The sequence below is a fragment of the Oncorhynchus mykiss genome, chromosome 21 (genome assembly GCF_013265735.2).
Source record: "Oncorhynchus mykiss isolate Arlee chromosome 21, USDA_OmykA_1.1, whole genome shotgun sequence".
NCBI classification, from domain to species: Eukaryota; Metazoa; Chordata; class Actinopteri; order Salmoniformes; family Salmonidae; genus Oncorhynchus; species Oncorhynchus mykiss.
In genome coordinates this window covers 27,269,734-27,293,607 of record NC_048585.1, presented here as the reverse complement: position 1 = coordinate 27,293,607, position 23,874 = coordinate 27,269,734, and the positions used below count along the sequence as shown (strand labels likewise).

Sequence of the window (23,874 nt, the reverse complement as noted above, 5' to 3'; positions counted from 1 at the left end):
CTTGAAGAGTGTGTGTGTCCTTTTTATTCTGCCAATCAGTCAGTTATGTGTGTGTGTGTGTGTGTGTGTGTGTGTGTGTGTGTGTGTGTGTGTGTGTGTGTGTGTGTATCGTCCTTGGTGTGTGTGTGTGTGGTCTGTGTTTATTCATTCCCACTCCATCTGTGGTGATGCAGTAGTGATTATCCATCATGTCAGCATTTCTCTGCCATTCCATTTATAATTCATCACAGCGCCCTCCCTTCTGTCATCAATCTACCCTGTGTGTGTGTGTGTGTGTGTGTGTGTGTGTGTGTGTGTGTGTGTGTGTGTGTGTGTGTGTGTGTGTGTGTGTGTGTGAGGTTGTGTAGGTATGTCTGTCTGTGTGTGTGTGTAGGTGCTTGCGTGATTTATTTGAATAAACATGCGGACTGCGGTCACTGCTTGATATGACATATTTATCAACTGCGGGGGACTGGAGAAGTAGCTGTGTGTTTGTGTGTGTGAGTGCGTGCGTGTGTAGGTGCTTAAGTGATTCATTTGAATAAACAAGCGGACTGCGGTCACAGCTTCATATGACTGATTTACCAACCGCGGGTGACTGGAGAAGTAGCTGTTTTCTATATGAATTTGTTAGGTCCTAGTTTTCAGAGTACAAACTCAACAGACACTATGCAAGCTTTAAACCAAGTTTATTCTGCCCAGAGGGTCAATACAGCTGCATTAGACAAAGACATGGTTTCACCCGTGGTAGTGTATACATACCCCACCTTGGGCAGAGTCTCCTCCTCACCCGTGGTAGTGTATACATACCCCACCTTGGGCGGAGTCTCCTCCTCACCCGTGGTAGTGTATACATACCCCACCTTGGGCAGAGTCTCCTCCTCACCCGTGGTAGTGTATACATACCCCACCTTGGGCGGAGTCTCCTCCTCACCCGTGGTAGTGTACACATACCCCGCCTTGGGCGGAGTCTCCTCCTCACCCGTGGTAGTGTATACATACCCCGCCTTGGGCGGAGTCTCCTCCTCACCCGTGGTAGTGTATACATACCCCGCCTTGGGCGGAGTCTCCTCCTCACCCGTGGTAGTGTATACATACCCCACCTTGGGCGGAGTCTCCTCCTCATCGCTACACATTGCATCCTTATTGCTAGGCAGGGAGCTAAGAGATATGGGCCTTAAACGGTTCCTCCCCTTATCAATACTACCACGTGTGACCGTTTTCCCTGCACTCAGCCCCTCCCAAACTTCATTATGGCACCCCTCATGTCTCTTTTAGAACTAATGATTCATAATAGGTTTGGTTTTTGAGCTTTAACTATCAAATTATGTGCAACAGTCACAGCCTGGTTAATGGCTATGTGTGTGTGTGTGTGTGTGTGTGTGTGTGTGTGTGTGTGTGTGTGCGTGCGTGCGTGCGTGCGTGTGCATGCTTTGGAGTTTTAATCTTCAACTGACCATGTTGCAGACCAGTGACTTTTCTGTTGATTTAGCGTTTTCTATTCCTCTCTCGTTTCTCATAAAGGTCAGGTGTGTTTGTGTGTTATTGCCTATTTGTGTGTGTGTGTGTGTGTGTGTATGTGTGTGTAATTGCCTAGTTGAGTGTGTACATCAAATGTAATGCTGAAAGCTTTTTGAGAATCTTGAGTGTCATACTGCAACTCACATTCTAATCCATTAAACATCAAGTGCCATTGTCTGTGATTGCCTTTTTCTCTCTGTGTGTGTGTGTGTGTGTTTGCACATGTGCGTGCATGTATTTATTTACCTGTGTGTTTGCCCCCGTGTGTGTGTGTGTGTGTGTGTGTGTGTGAGAGTGTATTTCAAGGGTATTTGTCTTTCTGGTGTGTCAGTGTCCTCTGCGCTGAGTGGTGTGGAGTGCTCTCCTCACATCATGACTATGTGAGCCTTTAAGGCTGTTAAGCTGGTTGGTTTGACACCTGAATTCAGGACTCTTGATCAGGGAGAACATGCTGGAACACAGGAGACCGAGGAGACACAGCTACAGTCCTCAAACCTCCCATCACCTACCTGTCAGCAACTGCTATTCATTTTCTCCATTATTCTTTCTCTGTCTCGATGTCTCTCTCTTTCGATGGCTGTTTCTCTCACTTTCCCTCTCTTTCTTGATTACGCTCCCTCTTTCACTCTCTCTCTCTCTCATTTTCACTCCCTCTTCTCTCTTTCTTGATTACTCTCTTTCACTCCCTCACTCCCTCTCTCACTTTCTCTCTCTTTCACTCCCTCAATTTCTCTCACTCTTTCTTCTGTCTCTCTCTCTTTCACTCCCTCACTCCCTCTCTCACTTTCTCTCTCTTTCACTCCCTCAATTTCTCTCACTCTTTCTTCTGTCTCTCTCTGTTTATTGATTACTCTCTTTCTCCCTCTCCCATTTTCTTTCTCTTTTTTTTCCAAACATGCATCACTTTCCTCTCTCCCTTTTCCCCTCCCTCACTTCTCCCTGCCCTGTCTCCTCCTCTCTGTTAGGAAATGCTGTGCATGTTGTGTTTAGTGGGGGGAGTGGCGGGTTGTGGGCAGTGGGGGGAATTGAATCTATGTCCCGTTCCAGTCTGATCATGGCAGTTGGTGAGCATACTCCTCCATGTTGAACTCTCTGGTTCTGTCAGTCGCCGTGTGTGTGTGTGTGTGTGCACATGTTTGTTCATGCTTGTGCATGTCTATCTGTATGTCTTTCTCTCCAATAGCCAGCCTGACTGGGTGGCAAAAACAGAAGGATGAGGTTGATATTCTGTACATCCATTGCACATATCTAGCCTCCTATTCAGCAGGGATTTCCCCTCAATCTGCTATAGCACGGGGTTAGGTGAATCTGTCAATAGATCACTTAATGGCTTCCTCCGGCATTAGATGTTCCTCCATAAATCGATGATATACCAGCAGTTCATATTCACTCTGCGTCCCCTCTCAAATCAACAGGCGATCTGAACCCGCCTGTCCAAATCAATGGAGAATTGACTTTCCCTATCTATTCTATGGGAAAGCTTGTTTTGCTGCAGAGAGAGAATCAATGTGTAATCTATGCATATCTCTGAAGCTGCTCCTCTTCTGAGTGGGAGGAGGATGCTGATAGGGTGTCACAGTGTTCTCATGTTCTCTGACCAGAGATAGGGCTGGGTGCCATTTTGGATGCAGAAACACACACACATGCAAATTACTTCTAGCATCACCCTACTGTGTGTGTGTGTGTGTGTGTGTGTGTTTCTGCCCGTGAGCGTTTGTCTGGGTGTTAGGATTCATTTTCTTCAGTGCACTGAAGCACACCAATATGCCTTTTCCCATTTGCAGTGTTGTCTAATCAAAGTTTCATTACACCTCAAACCACATCGACTATGTGTCCATTTGGAAAGTGTTGTCTTACAGTTCACCATCCCAAACACCGAACTCACTAACTCATCTCCAATCATAGCTTCAGCTACAGAGCAGTTCATACTGTGTCCTCTGTGCTGAGTGGTGTGGAGTGCTCTCCTCACATCATGACTATGTGAGCCTTTAAGGCTGTTAAGCTGGTTGGTTTGACACCTGAATTCAGGACTCTTGATCAGGGAGAACATGCTGGAACACAGGAGACCGAGGAGACACAGCTACAGTCCTCAAACCTCCCATCACCTACCTGTCAGCAACTGCTATTAATTTTCTCTATTATTCTTTCTCTGTCTCGATGTCTCTCTCTTTCGATGGCTGTTTCTCTCACTTTCCCTCTCTTTCTTGATTACGCTCCCTCTTTCACTCAATTCAATTCAATTCAAGGGCTTTATTGGCATGGGAAACGTGTTAACATTGCCAAAGCAAGTGAGGTAGATAATATATAAAGTGAATATATAAAGTGAAAAACAATAAAAATTAACAGTAAACATTACACATACAGAAGTTTCAAAACAATAAAGACATTACAAATGTCATATTATATATATACAGTGTTTTAACAATGTACAAATGGTTAAAGGACACAAGATAAAATAAATAAGCATAAATATGGGTTATATTTACAATGGTGTTTGTTCTTCACTGGTTGCCCTTTTCTCATGGCAACAGGTCACAAATCTTGCTGCTGTGATGGCACACTGTGAAATTTCACCCAGTAGTTATGGGAGTTTTTCAAAATTGGATTTGTTTTCGAATTCTTTGTGGATCTGTGTAATCTGAGGGAAATATGGTCATACATTGGGCAGGAGGTTAGGAAGTGCATCTCAGTTTCCACCTCATTTTGTGGGCAGTGAGCACATAGCCTTCTCTTGAGAGCCATGTCTGCCTACGGCGGCCTTTCTCAATAGCAAGGCTATGCTCACTGAGTCTGTACATAGTCAAAGCTTTCCTTAATTTTGGGTCAGTCACAGTGGTCAGGTATTCCGCCGCTGTGTACCCTCTGTGTAGGGCCAAATAGCATTCTAGTTGTCGCTCTCTCTCATTTTCACTCCCTCTTCTCTCTTTCTTGATTACGCTCCCTCTTTCACCCTCTCTCTCTCATTTTCACTCCCTCTTCTCTCTTTCTTGATTACTCTCTTTCACTCCCTCACTCCCTCTCTCATTTTCTCTCTCTTTCTTGATTACTTTCTCTCTCTTTCACTCCCTTACTCCCTCTCTCATTTTCTCTCTCTTTCTTGATTAGTCTCTTTCACTCCCTCACCCCTCTCTCATTTTCTCTCTCTGTTTATTGATTACTCTCTTTCACTCCCTCACCCCCTCTCTCATTTTCTCTCTGTTTATTGATTACTCTCTTTCACTCCCTCACCCCCTCTCTCATTTTCTCTCTCTTTCTTGATTACTCTTTCACTCCTTCACCCCCTCTCTCATTTTCTCTCTGTTTATTGATTACTCTCTTTCACTCCCTCACCCCCTCTCTCATTTTCTCTCTCTTTCTTGATTACTCTTTCACTCCCTCACCCCCTCTCTCATTTTCTCTCTCTTTCTTGATTACTCTCTTTCACTCCCTCACCCCCTCTCTCATTTTCTCTCTCTCTTTCTTGATTACTCTCTTTTACTCCCTCACCCCCTCTCGTTTTCTCTCTCTTTCTTGAGTACTCTCTTTCACTCCCTCACCCCTTCTCTCATTTTCTCTCTATGTTTATTGATTACTCTCTTTCACTCCCTCACCCCCTCTCGTTTTCTCTCTCTTTCTTGAGTACTCTCTTTCACTCCCTCACCCCTTCTCTCATTTTCTCTCTCTGTTTATTGATTACTCTCTTTCTCCCTCTCCCATTTTCTTTCTCTTTTTTTTCCAAACATGCATCACTTTCCTCTTTCCCTTTTCTGTCTCGATGTCTCTCTCTTTCAATGGCTGTTTATTTCTCTCTCTCTCTCTCTCTCTCTCTCTCTCTCTATCTCTCTCTCTCTCTGTTTCTTGATTTCTCTCTCTCTTTCACTCACTCTCTAATTTTCTTTCTCTATCTCTTCTTTTCTCATCCATGCATCACTTTCCTCTCTCCCTTTTCCCTTCCCTCATTCTCTCCCTGCCGTGTCTTCTCCTATGTTAGGAAATGCTGTGCATGTTATGCTTAGTCGGGAGAGAGGGGGTTGTGGGTAGAGGGCACCTGTCTCTCTGTGTGTGTGTGTGTGTGTGTGTGTGTGTGTGTGTGAGAGAGAGCATGCGTGTGAGTGTGTGTGTGTGTGTGTGTGTGTGTGTGAGAGCATGCGTTTGTGTGTGTGTGTGTGTGAGAGAGCATGCGTGTGAGTGTGTGTGTGTGTGTGTGTGTGTGTGTGTGAGAGCATGCGTTTGTGTGTGTGTGTGTGTGTGAGAGAGCATGCGTGTGAGTGTGTGTGTGTGTGTGAGAGCATGCGTTTGTGTGTGTGTGTGTGTGTGTGTGTGTGTGAGAGAGCATGCATTTGTGTGGGTGTTAGGATTCATTTTTATCAATGCAATGAAGTACAAAAGATATTCCCTTAACCATTTGCAGTTTTGTCAAATCAAAGTTTCACTTCACTTCAAATCGACTGTATGTTCATTTGGAAAGTGTTGTCTTACAGTTCACCATCCCAAATACCGGACTCACTAACTCATCTCCAGTCATAGCTTCAGCTACAGAGCAGTTCATACAGAACCGTTCCTTACAGCCCTGTGTTTGTTGTTCCAGTTAGTCTTTGAGTAGAGGAACGGCCACCCACTCAGACTGGAGCTGAAGCCTTTCCATTTCTATAGAGGAGCCAGCTTATCTGTTCAAAATGATAAGGGGCTGTAATGGAGAGTCATTTAGTGAGTTAACAGTGTGAGTGTCTGTGTGTGTTCTCTATCGCTTCCTGCTCCCCTCTCTCTGTTTTCTTTCATTACTCATTCTCCTCTCTCAGCTACCAGTCCTTTCACTTTCCCCTACTCCCCCACTCCTCCCATCTCCTCTCTCCCTCTCTTCTCTGTCTCCTGCTCAGTCAAGCAGACCTATCTCTCTTTCTGTCCGTGGCCATGGAATGGTCTCAGGTAGCTCCCCCAGTGCGACAGAATCAATAGCACAGCCACTCGGACCTCTACGTCCCAAATGGCACCGTATGGCCTTTGTAGTGCACTACTTTTTGACCAGGGCCCATAGAGCTCTGGTCAACAGTAGTGCACCAGAGGGAATAGAGTTCCATATCCACATATCTAAACTCACGGAGGACATGATGACCAACAGAACAGGAACAAGATGTTCTTTAATGGCTGTTTGCAGTCAACAACCATAGCGTGTGATTGAATACAGTGCGATTCAACTTCCTGTACATGTAATGTAAGAATGTGACCAATAGTTAACATTTGAACCCTCTCTCTCTCTCTCTGTCTATTTCTCTCTTCTTTCCTGTTCTCTTGTCTTCTCCCTCTAGGTTCCTGACCTACTGCTACCTGTTGGCGTTCAACGCGTGGCTGCTGCTGTCTCCCGCGGTGCTGTGTTATGACTGGCAGGTGGGCAGTATACCCCTGGTGGAGTCACTGTGGGACATGCGCAACGTCGCCGCCCTGCTGCTGGGAGTGGTCATGGTCGCCCTCTGTCTGCACTGTGTCATGTCGCTACAGGTGAGATGGACATGGAGATTAGGTGCCCTCAGAACAGCCTCAATTCGTCGGGGCGTGGACTCTACAAGGTGTCGGAAGTGTTCCACAGGGATGCTGGCCCATGTTGACTCCAATGCTTCCCACAGTTGTCAAGTTGGCTGGATGTCCTTTGGTTGGTGGACCATTCTTGATACACACGGGAAACTGTTGAGCGTGAAAAACCCAGCAGCATTGCAGTTCTTGACACAAACCGGTGTGCCTGGCACCTACTACCATACCCCGTTCAAAGGCACTTAAGTCTTTTGTCTTGCCCATTCACCCTCTGAATGGCACACATACACAACCCATGTCTCAGTTGTCTCAAGGCTTAAACACCCTTCTTTAACCTGTCTCCTCCCCTTCATCTACTCTGATTTGAAGCGCATTTAACAAGTGACATCAATAAGGGATCGTAGCTTTAACCTGGATTCACCCAGTCAGTCTATGTGGAAAGAGTATAATGTTCAGAATGTGTTGTACACAGTGTATTGATTATATCTGTCTAGTACTTGGACGTCTACATTAGAAGCTAGGGGTTTCTGAACTAGGCCTGCTTTTGCACACTGATACTCACAGGTTTCTAAACACAGACACTATGCTATCAAAACTCTCACCTTCTAATCAGACCACACTCTGTTCGAGGAGTTGCGCAACCCACAACATACAGTACACGCTTTCTCTGCGTTGCCGTGGTGACAGGCAGTGTTTAGAGAAGGAGACTTATGTGTGAAAAGTGTGTGTCCTATGTGTGTCTATGCCAGGTGGGTATTGGGTATGCTCTCACATGACACCCTCCTCTTAGTGCATCCACCCTCCCTCCCTCTCTCTCTCTCTCTCCTCTCGCTCGCTCTCTCCCTCCTCTCTTTCTCCCCCGAGAGGAACTCATTCTACAAGCCTTATTCAATCAAGCCTGCTTGTCAAAAGCATCATTCATCGTTATTGAATAGACCTTTGGTCCCCATCCCACTCAGACAGAGTGAGAGATGTCTCGGCTGCTACTGTCAGCTGTCAACACCGAATGGCATTTGTGATATTGATCTCTGTACCCTTTACCCCTTGGTTTGCGTCGGTGTAATTGTTTAAAGCTGAAAGAATTGTGAAAGCTCTTGTTCTCTTCCTGTAGTTTGGTAGGTAACTTTTCTCAATATGCTGATCTTCTTGTAGAGAATGAAGTGAAACTAGGCGGCAGGTAGCCTTAGCATTGAAGAGCGTCGGGCCGGTAACTCAAAGGTCGCTGGTTCGAATCGCCAAACTGACTAGATTGGAAAATCTGTTTATGTGCCCTTGAGGAAGGCAATTCACCCTAATTGCTCCTGTAAGTACTATTTCTCAATGAACTTTACCCTTAACATGGCCTCCACACCAGTCATCCAGAACAGCCCGCGCAAACAGAGTTCTGTGATCATGTGTGAGTGATGGGAACAGGAAGTGTATTGAAAAGGAGTCAGGTGTGTGTGTGTATGTGCATGCCAGAGCAAGATGAGGAAAGACAAATGCAAGTGAGGAAAAGCTAAATGGAGAGGTGCAGTACGAATGAGAGGGAGAGTAAAAGAGAGGAAGCGGAAGAAGAGGGAGCATGAACACTTTTCCATTAGCAGGGAAGAGTGAGGAAATTAGATGAACATTTAATTGGCCAGCCCCTGCTGGGTGGGTACAGGATTACTGTAGGAGAAGCTGACTCATACTCTACAATACAGCAGTGGTATTCTGCTTTGCACTAATCAGACAGAGGTAAACTCATTAGGCTGGTTAGTGTCATTGGTTGTTAAGACAAGTTATCACTGCTTGAGAGAGAGAGAGAGAGAGCTTTCTTTTTCCTCCCTATTTCAATCTTCTGTTTTTCTCTCTTTCCCCCTCTCTCCCCTGTCTCTCTCTGACATCCCTTTGCTCTGTCTGTTTTTGCTGAGGTTTGCATTAGAGGTCGACCGATTAATCGGAATGACCGATTTAATTGGGGCCGATTTTCAAGTTTTCATAACAATCGGTGATCTGCATTTTTGGACACCGATCATGGCCGATTACATTGCACTCCACGAGGAGACTGCCTGGCAGGCTTGACTACCTGTTATGCGATTGCAGAAAGGAGCCATGGTAAGGTGCTAGCTAGCATTACACGTATCTTATAAAAAACAATCAATCTTAACACAATCACTAGTTAACTACACATAGTGGATGATATAACTAGTTTATCTAGCTTGTCCTGCATTGCATATAATCGATGCGGTAACTGTTAATTTATCATTGAATCATAGCCTACTTCGCCAAGCAGGTGATTTAACATGCGCATTCGCGAAAAAAGCACTGTCGTTGCACCAATGTGTACCTAAACATAAACATCAACGCCTTTCTTAAAATCAATACACAAGTATATGTTTTTAAAGCTGCATATTTAGTTAATATTGCCTGCTAACATGAATTTCTTTTAACTAGGTAAATTGTGTCATTTCTCTTGCGTTCTGTGCAACAGAGTCAGGGTATATGCAGCAGTTTGGGCTGCCTGGCTCATTGCGAACTGTGAAGACTATTTCTTCCTAACAAAGACAGCCAACTTCGCCAAACGGGGGATGATTTAACAAAAGCGCATTTGCGAAAAAAGCATAATCGTTGCACGAATGTACCTAACCATAAACATCAATGCCTTTCTTAAAATCAATACACAGAAGTAAATATTTTTAAACCTGCATATTTAGTTAAAAGAAATTCATGTTAGCAGGCAATATTAAACTAGGGAAATTGTGTCACTTCTCTTGCGTTCATTGCACCCAGAGTCAGGGTATATGCAGCAGTTTGGGCCGCCTGGCTCGTTGCTAACTAATTTGCCAGAATTTTAGGTAATTATGACATAAGATTGAAGGTTGTGCAATGTAACAGGAATATTTAGACTTATTGATGCCACCCGTTAGATAAAATACGGAATGGTTCCCTATTTCACTGAAAGAATAAACGTTTTATTTTCTAAATGATAGTTTCCGGATTTGACCATATTAATGACCTAAGGCTCGTATTTCTGTGTGTTATTATGTTATAATTAAGTCTATGATTTGATAGAATTGTCACATACACATGGTTAGCAGATGTTAATGCGAGTGTAGCGAAATGCTTGTGCTTCTAGTTCCGACAATGCAGTAATAACCAACTAGTAATCTAACCTAACAATTCTACAACTACTACCTTATACACACAAGTGTAAAGGGATAAAGAATATGTACATATATGAATGAGTGATAGTACAGAACGGCATAGGCAAGATGCAGTAGATGATATCGAGTACAGTATATACATATGAGATGAGTAATGTAGGGTATGTAAACATAAAAGTGGCATAGTTTAAAGTGGCTAGTGATACATGTATTACATAAAGATGGCAAGATGCAGTAGATGATAGAGTACAGTAATTACATATACATATGAGATGAGAAACGTAGGGTATGTAAACATAAAAGTGTGCTAGTGATACATTTTTTAAATCAATTTCCATCCATTTCCATTATTAAAGTGGCTGGAGTTGAGTCAGTATGTTGGCAGCAGCCACTCAATGTTAGTGGTGGCTGTTTAACAGTCTGATGGCCTTGAGATAGAAGCTGTTTTTCAGTCTCTCAGTCCCTGCTTTGATGCACCTGTACTGACCTCGCCTTCTGGATGATAGCGGGGTGAACAGGCAGTGGCTCGGGTGGTTGTTGTCCTTGATGATCTTAATGGCATTCCTGTGACATCGGGTGGTGTAGGTGTCCTGGAGGGCAGGTAGTTTGCCCCCGGTAATGCTTTGTGCTCACTACCCTATGGAGAGCCTTATGGTTGTGGGCAGAGCAGTTGCCGTACCAGGCGGTGATACAGCCCGCCAGGATGCTCTCGATTGTGCATCTGTAGAAGATTGTGAGTGCTTTTGGTGACACGCCAAATTTATTCAGCCTTCTGAGGTTGAAGAGGCAATGCTGCCCCTTCTTCACAATGCTGTCTGTGTGGGTGGACCGATTCAGTTTGTCCGTGATGTGTACGCCTAGGAACTTAACTTACTACCCTCTCCACTACTGTCCCGTCGATGTGGATAGGGTGGTGCTCCCTCTGCTGTTTCCTGAAGTCCACGATCATCTCCTTTGTTTTGTTGACGTTGAGTGTGAGGTTATTTTCCTGACACCACACTCCGAGGGCCCTCACCTCCTCCCTATAGGCCGTCTCGTCGTTGTTGGTAAACTTGATGATTGAGTTGGAGGCGTGCATGGCCACGCAGTCGTGGGTGAACAGGGAGTATAGGAGAGGGCTCAGAACGCACACTTGTGGGGCCCCAGTGTTGAGGATCAGCGGGGTGGAGATGTTGTTGGCGGCCTGTCAGGAAGTCCAGTGCACAGGGTGCGGTCAAGACCCAGGGTCTCGAGCTTCATACGAGTTTGGAGGGTACTATGGTGTTAAATGCTAAGCTGTAGTCGATGAACAGCATTCTCACATAGGTATTCCTCTTGTCCAGATGGGTTAGTGCAGTGTGGTTGCGATTGCATCGTCTCTGGACCTATTGGGGCGGTAATCAAATTGGAGTGGGTCTAGGGTGTCAGGTAGGGGGGAGGTGATATGGTCCTTGACTAGTCTCTCAAAGCACTTCATGATGACGGAGGTGAATGCTACGGGGCGGTAGTCGTTTAGCTCAGTTACCTTAGCTTTCTTGGGAACAGGAACAATGGTGGCCCTCTTGAAGCATGTGGGAACAGCAGACTGGGATAAGGATTGATTGAATATGTCCGTAAACACACCAGCCAGGTGATCTGCGCATGCTCTGAGGACGCGGCTGGGGATGCCGTCTGGGCCTGCAGCCTTGCGAGGGTTAACATGTTTAAATGTTTTACTCAGCTGCAGTGAAGGAAAGTCCGCAGGTTTTGGTAGCGGGCCGTGTCAGTGGCACTGTATTGTCCTCAAAGCGAGCAAAGAAGGGCTGGTTTTCTTTTTGTAATCCGTGATTGACTGTAGACCCTGCCACATACCTCTTGTGTCTGAGCCGTTGAATTGCAACTCTACTTTGTCTCTATACTGACGCTTAGCTTGTTTGATTGCCTTGCGGAGGGAATAGCTACACTGTTTGTATTCGGTCATGTTTCCGGTCACCTTGCCCTGGTTAAAGGCAGTGGTCCGCGCTTTCAGTTTTGCGTGAATGCTGCCATCAATCCACGGTTTCTGGTTTGGGAATGTTTTAATAGTTGCTGTGGGTACGACAACGCCGATGCACTTTCTAATGAACTCACTCACCAAATCAGCGTATTCGTCAGTGTTGTTGTTGGAAGCAATATATCCCAATCCACGTGATCGAAGCAGTCTTGAAGCGTGGAATCAGATTGGTCGGACCAGTGTTGAACAGACCTGAGCGCGGGAGCTTCTTGTTTTAGTTTCTGTCTGTAGGCTGGAAGCAACAAAATGGAGTCGTGGTCAGCTTTTCCGTAAGCAGGGCGGGGGAGGGCCTTATATGCGTCGCGGAAGTTAGAATAACAAGGATCCAGGGTTATACCAGCCCTGGTTACACAATCGATATGCTGATAGAATTTAGGGAGTCTTGTTTTCAGATCTGCCTTGTTAAAATCCCCAGCTACAATGAATGCAGCCTCAGGATATGTGGTTTCCAGTTTACCTAGAGTCAAATAAAGTTTGTTCAGGGCCATCAATGTGTCTGCTTGGGGGGGAATATATACGGCTGTAATTATAATCCAAGAGAATTCCCTTGGTAGATAATGCAGTTGACATTTGAGTCAGGTGAACAGAAGGACTTGAGTTCCTGTATGTTGTTATGATCACACTACGTCTCATTAATCATAAGGCATACTCTTCTTACCAGGAAGATGCTTGTTTCTGTCGGCGCGATGCGTGAAGAAACCAGCTGGCTGCACCGACTCCGATAGCGTCTCTCGAGTGAGCCATGTTTCTGTGAAGCAAAGAACGTTAGTCTCTGATGTCTCTCTGGAATGCTACCCTTGCTCGGATTTCATCTACCTTGTTGTCAAGAGACTGGACATTGGCGAGTGGTATACTAGGGAGTTGTGCGCGATGTGCCCGTCTCCGGAGCCTGACCAGAAGACCGCTTCGTTTGCCCCTTTTACGGCAACGTTGTTTAGGTTCGCCGGCTGGGATCCGATCCATTGTGGTGGGCAAAACACAGGAGCCGCTTCGGGAAAGTCATATTCCTGGTCGTAATGATGGTGAGTTGATGTTGCTCTTATATTCAGTAGTTCCTCCCGGCTGTATGTAATGAAACCTAAGATTACATTTTATTTTTATTTTTTAGATTACATGGGGTACCAATGAAAGAAATAACACGTAAAAAAAACAAAATACTGCATAGTTTCCTAGGAATGCGAAGCGGCCATCTCTGTCGGCACCGGGTGTAGGGGAGAAGGGTCTGACTGAGTGGTGGTAGGCAGCAGCAGGCTCGTAAGCATTCATTCAAACAACACTTTCATGCGTTTGCCAGCAGCTCTTCGCAATGCTTTAAGCATTGCGCTGTTTATGACTTTAAGCCTATCAACTCCCGAGATTAGACTGGTGTAACCGATGTGAAATGGCTAGCTAGTTAGTGGGGTGCGCGCTAATAGCGTTTCAAACGTCACTCACTCTGAGACTTGGAGTAGTTGTTCCCCTTGCTCTGCAAGGGCCGCGGCTTTTGTGGAGCGATTGGTAACGATGCTTCGAGGGTGGCTGTTGTCGATGTGTTCCTGGTTCAAGCCCAGGTAGGGGCGAGGAGAGGGACAGAAGCTATACTGTTACACTAGCAATACTAAAGTGCCTATAAGAACATCCAATAGTCAAAGGTATATGAAATACAAATGGTATAGAGAGAAATAGTCCTATAATAACTACAACCTAAAACTTCTTACCTGGGAATATTGAAGACTCTAATAAAAGGAACCACCAGCTTTCATATGTTCTTATGTTCTGAGCAAGGAACTTAAACGTTAGCTTTTTTACATGGCACATATTGCACTTTTACTTTCTTCTCCAACACTTTGTTTTTGCGTTATTTCAACCAAATTGAACATGTTTCATTATTTACTTGAGGCTAAATTGATTTGATTGATGTATTATATTAAGTTAAAATAAAAATGTTCATTCAGTATTGTTGTAATTGTCCGATTTAATTGGTATCGGCTTTTTTTGGTCCTCCAATAATCGGTATCGGTACCAGCGTTGAAAAATCATAATCGGTCGACCTCCTAGAATGCATGCGGCTTGGTTATTGATAAATGATGAGTCTAATGGCTTTCTCCCTTCCTCGCTCTCTCTCTCTCTCCCTCTCTCCCGTCACACTCCCGACATGCTACAAAGGCCCTTGGGAGATGTGACATAGTCACACAGTGCCATCAGTGTGACTTGCGTCTGTAACCCCTATGACCTCTCCTAGAGAGATCTGTCTGTATCATCATCCACAACCACCTCAAGCAGAATGCACAGGTGACCCTTGACCCCAGGAAGTAATTGGTGCATCACTCCTGTCCCCTGTTGGTGTTTGTCAGTTCCTGGTTCCTGCCCTTAACCTTGACCTCAAAAAGTCATTTAAAGCCCGGTCTGTGGGCGCGTTCCAGGCCTGGCTACATTGCAGTTTCCTTCTAGATCACACAACGCCTGGATGAACGCAGCCCATGCCGCCTTTGCTTGATGTGACTGCAATATACAGTAGATTGTCTGCAACATGGTCAATGTCATAGAATTAGAATGACCACTTCCAGGTTTGGTCACTTCCTGATTTATATCCCTGACCATTGACACGGTGGGTGTGGGGGTCAGTGCATCATCAGCAAAGGCATACAGTATAGCAAACTCATGGAACCAACAGCTGTCTGAGAGGAACAAGTACAAGAGAGGGCAGGGAAAGCCTGAGATGATCAAGTACATGAGAGGGCAGGGAAAGCCTGAGATGATCAAGTACGTGAGAGGGCAGGGAAAGTCTGAGATGATCAAGTACATGAGAGGGCAGGGAAAGCCTGAGAGGAAGAAGTATGTGAGAGGGCAGGGAAAGCCTGAGAGGAAGAAGTATGTGAGAGGGCAGGGAAAGCCTGAGAGGAAGAAGTATGTGAGAGGGCAGGGAAAGCCTGAGAGGAACAAGTACGTGAGAGGGCAGGGAAAGCCTGAGAGGAACAAGTACGTGAGAGGGCAGGGAAAGCCTGAGAGGAACAAGTACGTGAGAGGGCAGGGAAAGCCTGAGAGGAACAAGTACGTGAGAGGGCAGGGAAAGCCTGAGAGGAACAAGTACGTGAGAGGGCAGGGAAAGCCTGAGAGGAACAAGTACGTGAGAGGGCAGGGAAAGCCTGAGAGGAACAAGTACGTGAGAGGGCAGGGAAAGCCTGAGAGGAACAAGTACGTGAGAGGGCAGGGAAAGCCTGAGAGGAACAAGTACGTGAGAGGGCAGGGAAAGCCTGGGAGGAACAAGTACGTGAGAGGGCAGGGAAAGCCTGAGAGGAACAAGTATGTGAGAGGGCAGGGAAAGCCTGAGAGGAACAAGTACGTGAGAGGGCAGGGAAAGCCTGAGAGGAACAAGTACGTGAGAGGGCAGGGAAAGACAACTCCTTACAGTGGAGTGTGTTTGTTGGTTTATTTGCTCTATTTACTGTTCGAAATGATGGGTCGGATCCCATTTTGTGTGTGTGTGTCAAATCAAAATGTATTGGTCACATACACATGTTTAGCAGATGTTATTGCGAGGTTAGGGAAATGATTGTGCTTTCAGATCCGACAGTGCAGCAGTATCTAACAGGTCATATCAACAATTCCACAACAAAACCTTATACACACAATCTAGTAAAGGAATGGGATGAGAATATATAAGTATAAAATATATGGATGAGCAGTGACAGAGCGGCTAAGATGCAATAGTATAGAATACATAGTGTAGGATACAGTATATACAGTGCCTTGCGAAAGTATTCGGCCCCCTTGAACTTTGCGACCTTTTGCCACATTTCAGGCTTCAAACATAAAGATATAAAACTGTATTTTTTTTGTGAAGAATCAACAACAAGTGGGACACATTCATGAAGTGGAACGACATTTATTGGATATTTCAAACTTTTTTAACAAATCAAAAACTGAAAAATTGGGCGTGCAAAATTATTCAGCCCCTTTACTTTCAGTGCAGCAAACTCTCTCCAGAAGTTCAGTGAGGATCTCTGAATGATCCAATGTTGACCTAAATGACTAATGAGTATAAATACAATCCACCTGTGTGTAATCAAGTCTCCATATAAATGCACCTGCACTGTGATAGTCTCAGAGGTCCGTCAAAAGCGCAGAGAGCATCATGAAGAACAAGGAACACACCAGGCAGGTCCGAGATACTGTTGTGAAGAAGTTTAAAGCCGGATTTGGATACAAAAAGATTTCCCAAGCTTTAAACATCCCAAGGAGCACTGTGCAAGCGATAATATTGAAATGGAAGGAGTATCAGACCACTGCAAATCTACCAAGACCTGGCCGTCCCTCTAAACTTTCAGCTCATACAAGGAGAAGACTGATCAGAGATGCAGCCAAGAGGCCCATGATCACTCTGGATGAACTGCAGAGATCTACAGCCGAGGTGGGAGACTCTGTCCATAGGACAACAATCAGTCGTATATTGCACAAATCTGGCCTTTATGGAAGAGTGGCAAGAAGAAAGCCATTTCTTAAAGATATCCATAAAAAGTGTTGTTTAAAGTTTGCCACAAGCCACCTGGGAGACACACCAAACATGTGGAAGAAGGTGCTCTGGTCAGATGAAACCAAAATTGAACTTTTTGGCAACAATGCAAAACGTTATGTTTGGCGTAAAAGCAACACAGCTCATCACCCTGAACACACCATCCCCACTGTCAAACATGGTGGTGGCAGCATCATGGTTTGGGCCTGCTTTTCTTCAGCAGGGACAGGGAAGATGGTTAAAATTGATGGGAAGATGGATGGAGCCAAATACAGGACCATTCTGGAAGAAAACCTGATGGAGTCTGCAAAAGACCTGAGACTGGGACGAAGATTTGTCTTCCAACAAGACAATGATCCAAAACATAAAGCAAAATCTACAATGGAATGGTTCAAAAATAAACATATCCAGGTGTTAGAATGGCCAAGTCAAAGTCCAGACCTGAATCGAATCGAGAATCTGTGGAAAGAACTGAAAACTGCTGTTCACAAATGCTCTCCATCCAACCTCACTGAGCTCGAGCTGTTTTGCAAGGAGGAATGGGAAAAAATGTCAGTCTCTCGATGTGCAAAACTGATAGAGACATACCCCAAGCGACTTACAGCTGTAATCACAGCAAAAGGTGGCGCTACAAAGTATTAACTTAAGGGGGCTGAATAATTTTGCACGCCCAATTTTTCAGTTTTTGATTTGTTAAAAAAGTTTGAAATATCCAATAAATGTCGTTCCACTTCATGATTGTGTCCCACTTGTTGTTGATTCTTCACAAAAAAATACAGTTTTATATCTTTATGTTTGAAGCCTGAAATGTGGCAAAAGGTCGCAAAGTTCAAGGGGGCCAAATACTTTCGCAAGGCACTGTACATATGAGATGAGGATTGTTAGATATGTAAACATTATTAAAGTGTCATTCTTAAAGTGACTAGTGTTCCATGTATTAAAGTGGCCAATGATATCAAGTCTGTAGATAGGCAGCCGCCTCTCTGTGCTAATGGTGGCTGTTTAACAATCTGATGGCCTTGACATAGAAGCTGTTTTTCAATCTCTCGGTCCCAGCTTTGATGCACCTGTACTGACCTTGTCTTCTAGATGATAGTGGGGTGAACAGAGTGGCTCGGGTGATTGTTGTCCTTGATGATCTTTTTGGCCTTCCGGTGACATTGGGTGGTGTAGGAGGGCAGGTACTTTGCCCCCGGTGATGCGTTGTACAGACCGCACCACCCTCTGGAGAGCCCTGCAGTTGTGGGCGGTGCAGTTGCTGTACCAGGCGGTGATACAGCCCGACAGGATGCTCTCAATTGTGCACCTGTAAAAGTTAGTGAGGGTTTTCGGGGAGACGAGACACATTTTTCTCAGACTCCTGCTGTCCCTTCAATGTGGATTGGGGGGGAGCTCCCTCTGCTGTTTCCTGAAGTCCACGATCATCTCTCTTGTTTTGCTGACATTGAGTGATAGAGTGTGGTGTCAGGAAAATAACCTGAGGGCCCTCACCTCCTCCCTGGAGGCCGTCTCGTCGTTGTTGCTAATCAAGCCTACCACTGTAGTGTCGTCTGCAAACTTGATGATTGAGTTGGAGGCGTGCATGGCCCCGCAGTCGTGGGTGAACGGAGTACAGGAGAGTGTATTATGGTGGTAAATGCTGAGCTGTAGTCCATGAACGGCATTCTTACTTAGGTATTCCTCTTGTCCAGATGGGATAGAGTAGTGTGATGGCGATTGCATCGTGTGTGCGTGCACATGTACTCACGTGCATGTGTGTGTGTGTGTGTGTGTCTGTGTGTGTGTGTACTGCCTAGCCATCTGTTGGCCTGGCAGGGCTGGTGAGTGTGTGTGTGTGTGGACTGCCTAGCCATCTGTTGGCCTGGCAGGGCTGGTGAGTGTGTGTGTGTGTGTGTGTACTGCCTAGCCATCTGTTGGCCTGGCAGGGCTGGTGAGTGTGTGTGGACTGCCTAGCCATCTGTTGGCCTGGCAGGGATGGTGTGTGTGTGTGTGTGTGTGTGTGTGTGTGTGTGTGTGTGTGTGTGTGTGTGTGTGTGTGTGTGTGTGTGTACTGCCTAGCCATCTGTTGGCCTGGCAGGGCTGGTGAGTGTGTGTGTGTGTGTGTGTGTGGACTGCCTAGCCATCTGTTGGCCTGGCAGGGCTGGTGAGTGTGTGTGTGTGTGTGTGTGTACTGCCTAGCCATCTGTTGGCCTGGCAGGGCTGGTGAGTGTGTGTGTGTACTGCCTAGCCATCTGTTGGCCTGGCAGGGCTGGTGAGTGTGTGTGTGTGTGTGTGTGTGTGTGTGTACTGCCTAGCCATCTGTTGGCCTGGCAGGGCTGGTGAGTGTGTGTGTGTACTGCCTAGCCATCTGTTGGCCTGGCAGGGCTGGTGAGTGTGTGTGTGTGTACTGCCTAGCCATCTGTTGGCCTGGCAGGGCTGGTGAGTGTGTGTGTGTGTGGACTGCCTAGCCATCTGTTGGCCTGGCAGGGCTGGTGAGTGTGTGTGTGTGTGGACTGCCTAGCCATCTGTTGGCCTGGCAGGGCTGGTGAGTGTGTGTGTGTGTACTGCCTAGCCATCTGTTGGCCTGGCAGGGCTGGTGAGTGTGTGTGTACTGCCTAGCCATCTGTTGGCCTGGCAGGGCTGGTGAGTGTGTGTGTGTGTGTGTGTGGACTGCCTAGCCATCTGTTGGCCTGGCAGGGCTGGTGTGTGTGTGTGTGTGTGTGTGTGTGTGTGTGTGTGTGTGTGTACTGCCTAGCCATCTGTTGGCCTGGCAGGGCTGGTGAGTGTGTGTGTGTGTGTGTGGACTGCCTAGCCATCTGTTGGCCTGGCAGGGCTGGTGAGTGTGTGTGTGTGTGTGTGTACTGCCTAGCCATCTGTTGGCCTGGCAGGGCTGGTGAGTGTGTGTGTGTACTGCCTAGCCATCTGTTGGCCTGGCAGGGCTGGTGAGTGTGTGTGTGTGTGTGTGTGTGTGTACTGCCTAGCCATCTGTTGGCCTGGCAGGGCTGGTGAGTGTGTGTGTACTGCCTAGCCATCTGTTGGCCTGGCAGGGCTGGTGAGTGTGTGTGTGTGTGTGTGTGTGGACTGCCTAGCCATCTGTTGGCCTGGCAGGGCTGGTGTGTGTGTGTGTGTGTGTGTGTGTGTGTGTGTGTGTGTGTGTGTGTACTGCCTAGCCATCTGTTGGCCTGGCAGGGCTGGTGAGTGTGTGTGTGTGTGTGTGTGTGTGTGTGTGTGGACTGCCTAGCCATCTGTTGGCCTGGCAGGGCTGGTGAGTGTGTGTGTGTGTGTGTGTACTGCCTAGCCATCTGTTGGCCTGGCAGGGCTGGTGAGTGTGTGTGTGTACTGCCTAGCCATCTGTTGGCCTGGCAGGGCTGGTGAGTGTGTGTGTGTGTGTGTGTGTACTGCCTAGCCATCTGTTGGCCTGGCAGGGCTGGTGAGTGTGTGTGTGTACTGCTTGCCATCTGTTGGCCTGGCAGGGCTGGTGAGTGTGTGTGTGTGTACTGCCTAGCCATCTGTTGGCCTGGCAGGGCTGGTGAGTGTGTGTGTGTGTGGACTGCCTAGCCATCTGTTGGCCTGGCAGGGCTGGTGAGTGTGTGTGTGTGTGGACTGCCTAGCCATCTGTTGGCCTGGCAAGGCTGGTGAGTGTGTGTGTGTGTGTGTGTACTGCCTAGCCATCTGTTGGCCTGGCAGGGCTGGTGAGTGTGTGTGTACTGCCTAGCCATCTGTTGGCCTGGCAGGGCTGGTGAGTGTGTGTGTGTGTGTGTGTGGACTGCCTAGCCATCTGTTGGCCTGGCAGGGCTGGTGTGTGTGTGTGTGTGTGTGTGTGTGTGTGTGTGTGTGTGTGTGTGTGTGTGTGTGTGTGTACTGCCTAGCCATCTGTTGGCCTGGCAGGGCTGGTGAGTGTGTGTGTGTGTGTGTGGACTGCCTAGCCATCTGTTGGCCTGGCAGGGCTGGTGAGTGTGTGTGTGTGTGTGTGTACTGCCTAGCCATCTGTTGGCCTGGCAGGGCTGGTGAGTGTGTGTGTGTACTGCCTAGCCATCTGTTGGCCTGGCAGGGCTGGTGAGTGTGTGTGTGTGTGTGTGTGTACTGCCTAGCCATCTGTTGGCCTGGCAGGGCTGGTGAGTGTGTGTGTGTACTGCCTAGCCATCTGTTGGCCTGGCAGGGCTGGTGAGTGTGTGTGTGTGTACTGCCTAGCCATCTGTTGGCCTGGCAGGGCTGGTGAGTGTGTGTGTGTGTGGACTGCCTAGCCATCTGTTGGCCTGGCAGGGCTGGTGAGTGTGTGTGTGTGTGGACTGCCTAGCCATCTGTTGGCCTGGCAGGGCTGGTGTGTGTGTGTGTGTGTGTGTGTGTGTGTGTGTGTGTGTGTGTGTGTGTACTGCCTAGCCATCTGTTGGCCTGGCAGGGCTGGTGAGTGTGTGTGTGTGTGTGTACTGCCTAGCCATCTGTTGGCCTGGCAGGGCTGGTGAGTGTGTGTGTGTGTGTGTGTGTGTACTGCCTAGCCATCTGTTGGCCTGGCAGGGCTGGTGAGTGTGTGTGTACTGCCTAGCCATCTGTTGGCCTGGCAGGGCTGGTGAGTGTGTGTGTGTGTGTGTGTGTGTGTGTGTACTGCCTAGCCATCTGTTTTTTGTTATTTTATTTTACCTTTATTTAACCAGGTAGGCAAGTTGAGAACAAGTTCTCATTTACAATTGCGACCTGGCCAAGATAAAGCAAAGCAGTTCGACAGATACAACGACAGAGTTACACATGGAGTAAAACAAACATACAGTCAATAATACAGTATAAACAAGTCTATATACGATGTGAGCAAATGAGGTGAGAAGGGAGGTAAAGGCAAAAAAGGCCATGGTGGCAAGGTAAATACAATATAGCAAGTAAAACACTGGAATGGTAGTTTTGCAATGGAAGAATGTGCAAAGTAGAAATAAAAATAATGGGGTGCAAAGGAGCAAAATAAATAAATTAATTAAATACAGTTGGGAAAGAGGTAGTTGTTTGGGATAAATTATAGGTGGGCTATGTACAGGTGCAGTAATCTGTGAGCTGCTCTGACAGTTGGTGCTTAAATCTAGTGAGGGAGATAAGTGTTTCCAGTTTCAGAGATTTTTGTAGTTCGTTCCAGTCATTGGCAGCAGAGAACTGGAAAGAGAGGCGGCCAAAGAAAGAATTGGTTTTGGGGGTGACTAGAGAGATATACCTGCTGGAGCGTGTGCTACAGGTGGGAGATGCTATGGTGACCAGCGAGCTGAGATAAGGGGGGACTTTACCTAGCAGGGTCTTGTAGATGACATGGAGCCAGTGGGTTTGGCGACGAGTATGAAGCGAGGGCCAGCCAACGAGAGCGTACAGGTCGCAATGGTGGGTAGTATAAGGGGCTTTGGTGACAAAACGGATTGCACTGTGATAGACTGCATCCAATTTGTTGAGTAGGGTATTGGAGGCTATTTTGTAAATGACATCGCCAAAGTCGAGGATTGGTAGGATGGTCAGTTTTACAAGGGAATGTTTGGCAGCATGAGTGAAGGATGCTTTGTTGCGAAATAGGAAGCCAATTCTAGATTTAATTTTGGATTGGAGATGTTTGATATGGGTCTGGAAGGAGAGTTTACAGTCTAACCAGACACCTAAGTATTTGTTGGCCTGGCAGGGCTGGTGTGTGTGTGTGTGTGTGTGTACTGCCTAGCCATCTGTTGGCCTGGCAGGGCTGGTGAGTGTGTGTGTGTGTGTGTGGACTGCCTAGCCATCTGTTGGCCTGGCAGGGCTGGTGAGTGTGTGTGTGTGTGTACTGCCTAGCCATCTGTTGGCCTGGCAGGGCTGGTGTGTGTGTGTGTGTGTACTGTCTAGCCATCTGTTGGCCTGGCAGGGCTGGTGAGTGTGTGTGTGTACTGCCTAGCCATCTGTTGGCCTGGCAGGGCTGGTGAGTGTGTGTGTGTACTGCCTAGCCATCTGTTGGCCTGGCAGGGCTGGTGAGTGTGTGTGTGTGTAATGCCTAGCCATCTGTTGGCCTGGCAGGGCTGGTGAGTGTGTGTGTGTGTGGACTGCCTAGCCATCTGTTGGCTTGGCAGGGCTGGTGAGTGTGTGTGTGTGTGGACTGCCTAGCCATCTGTTGGCCTGGCAGGGCTGGTGTGTGTGTGTGTGTGTGTGTGTGTGTGTGTGTGTGTGTGTGTGTGTGTGTGTGTGTGTGTGTGTGTGTGTGTGTACTGCCTAGCCATCTGTTGGCCTGGCAAGGCTGGTGAGTGTGTGTGTGTGTGTGGACTGGGACATATGTCAGTCAGCCAGTTCTGAAGGGTTCTACTGGGATGGACTAACGGTCCAGAACTAGAGGGGTCTGATCTGGGAGGGATGCCTTGCTGCTGACCACCCAGTATAGTCATCTGGAGCACTGGGCTGTAGCGCAGAATATTCCTCTACACCAGGGGTTGAGAGATGAGGAGAGAGGAAAGGAGGGATGGTGGAAAGGGAAGAAAAGAGGAGAGGAGGAGAAGAGAGAGTAGAGTGACGGGGGAAACTAGAGGACATTTAGAATGGAAAGGAAAGAGTTAAGAGTAGAGGACTGAGGACGAAAGAAAGAGAGAGGAGATGAACAGGTGATAGAGAGGAGGAGGAGGAGGATGGAGGGAGAAAGGTGTGCAAGGTTAAAGCAGCTGTATTGTGACAGACGTTGTACAGGCGCCTGCTGCCGTCTCCATGGTAACGGAGAAGCAGTTGAGACATTGCTCTCGTCTACAGCAGAGTTCAGATGTACAGGGAGAATAGGAAGAAGAAGAGGAGGAGGAGTGAGAGTGAGAGAGAGATTTTGTGTGTGCAAGAGAGAGAGAGTCCCCTGAAGGGGCTGTGTTGGAATGACATACAGGGAACCAATGACACATGGAGAGAGACTATCAGCAACCCAACCTCCCCCATCCATTCACTGGTCCACTCCACTGCCTAGTGTATGGGATCACACTGCTTAGAGCAGCACGGTTGAATGGGGGAGAGTGTATGTGCATGTGTTAATTACTGTGTGATCCTATCTATGGCATAATATCTAGCCCCCAGTCTGTGTGCTTCCATGCGTGTGTGTCTGTAGTCGACTAGTGTGTGATCCTATCTATGTCCGCATGCTGTACGTCCCGCGGTGTGATTAGGTGGTTGACAAGAGAATGGGGCGTGGATTGGACCGGCGGCTTAATTAAGACGCCGCGGCTTTGCAACTGTAATTTAACGAGGGAATCAACGCCATTACTGAGGGCACAGTCATTAGACCAATTAGCTTCTGTTTG

The 23,874-nt window shown here is 47.2% G+C and overlaps 1 protein-coding gene across 1 annotated transcript in view; it reads left to right on the top strand.

Annotated features, from left to right (window-relative positions):
- The window catches only part of LOC110501043 (protein O-mannosyl-transferase TMTC1), a 102,305-nt gene that overhangs the window by 47,143 nt on the left and 31,288 nt on the right, over positions 1–23,874 (top strand). The window contains exon 7 of the mRNA XM_036957509.1: positions 6,786–6,975. Coding sequence (XP_036813404.1) covers positions 6,786–6,975 — 190 coding nt within the window. The remainder of the gene's footprint in view (positions 1–6,785; positions 6,976–23,874) is intronic.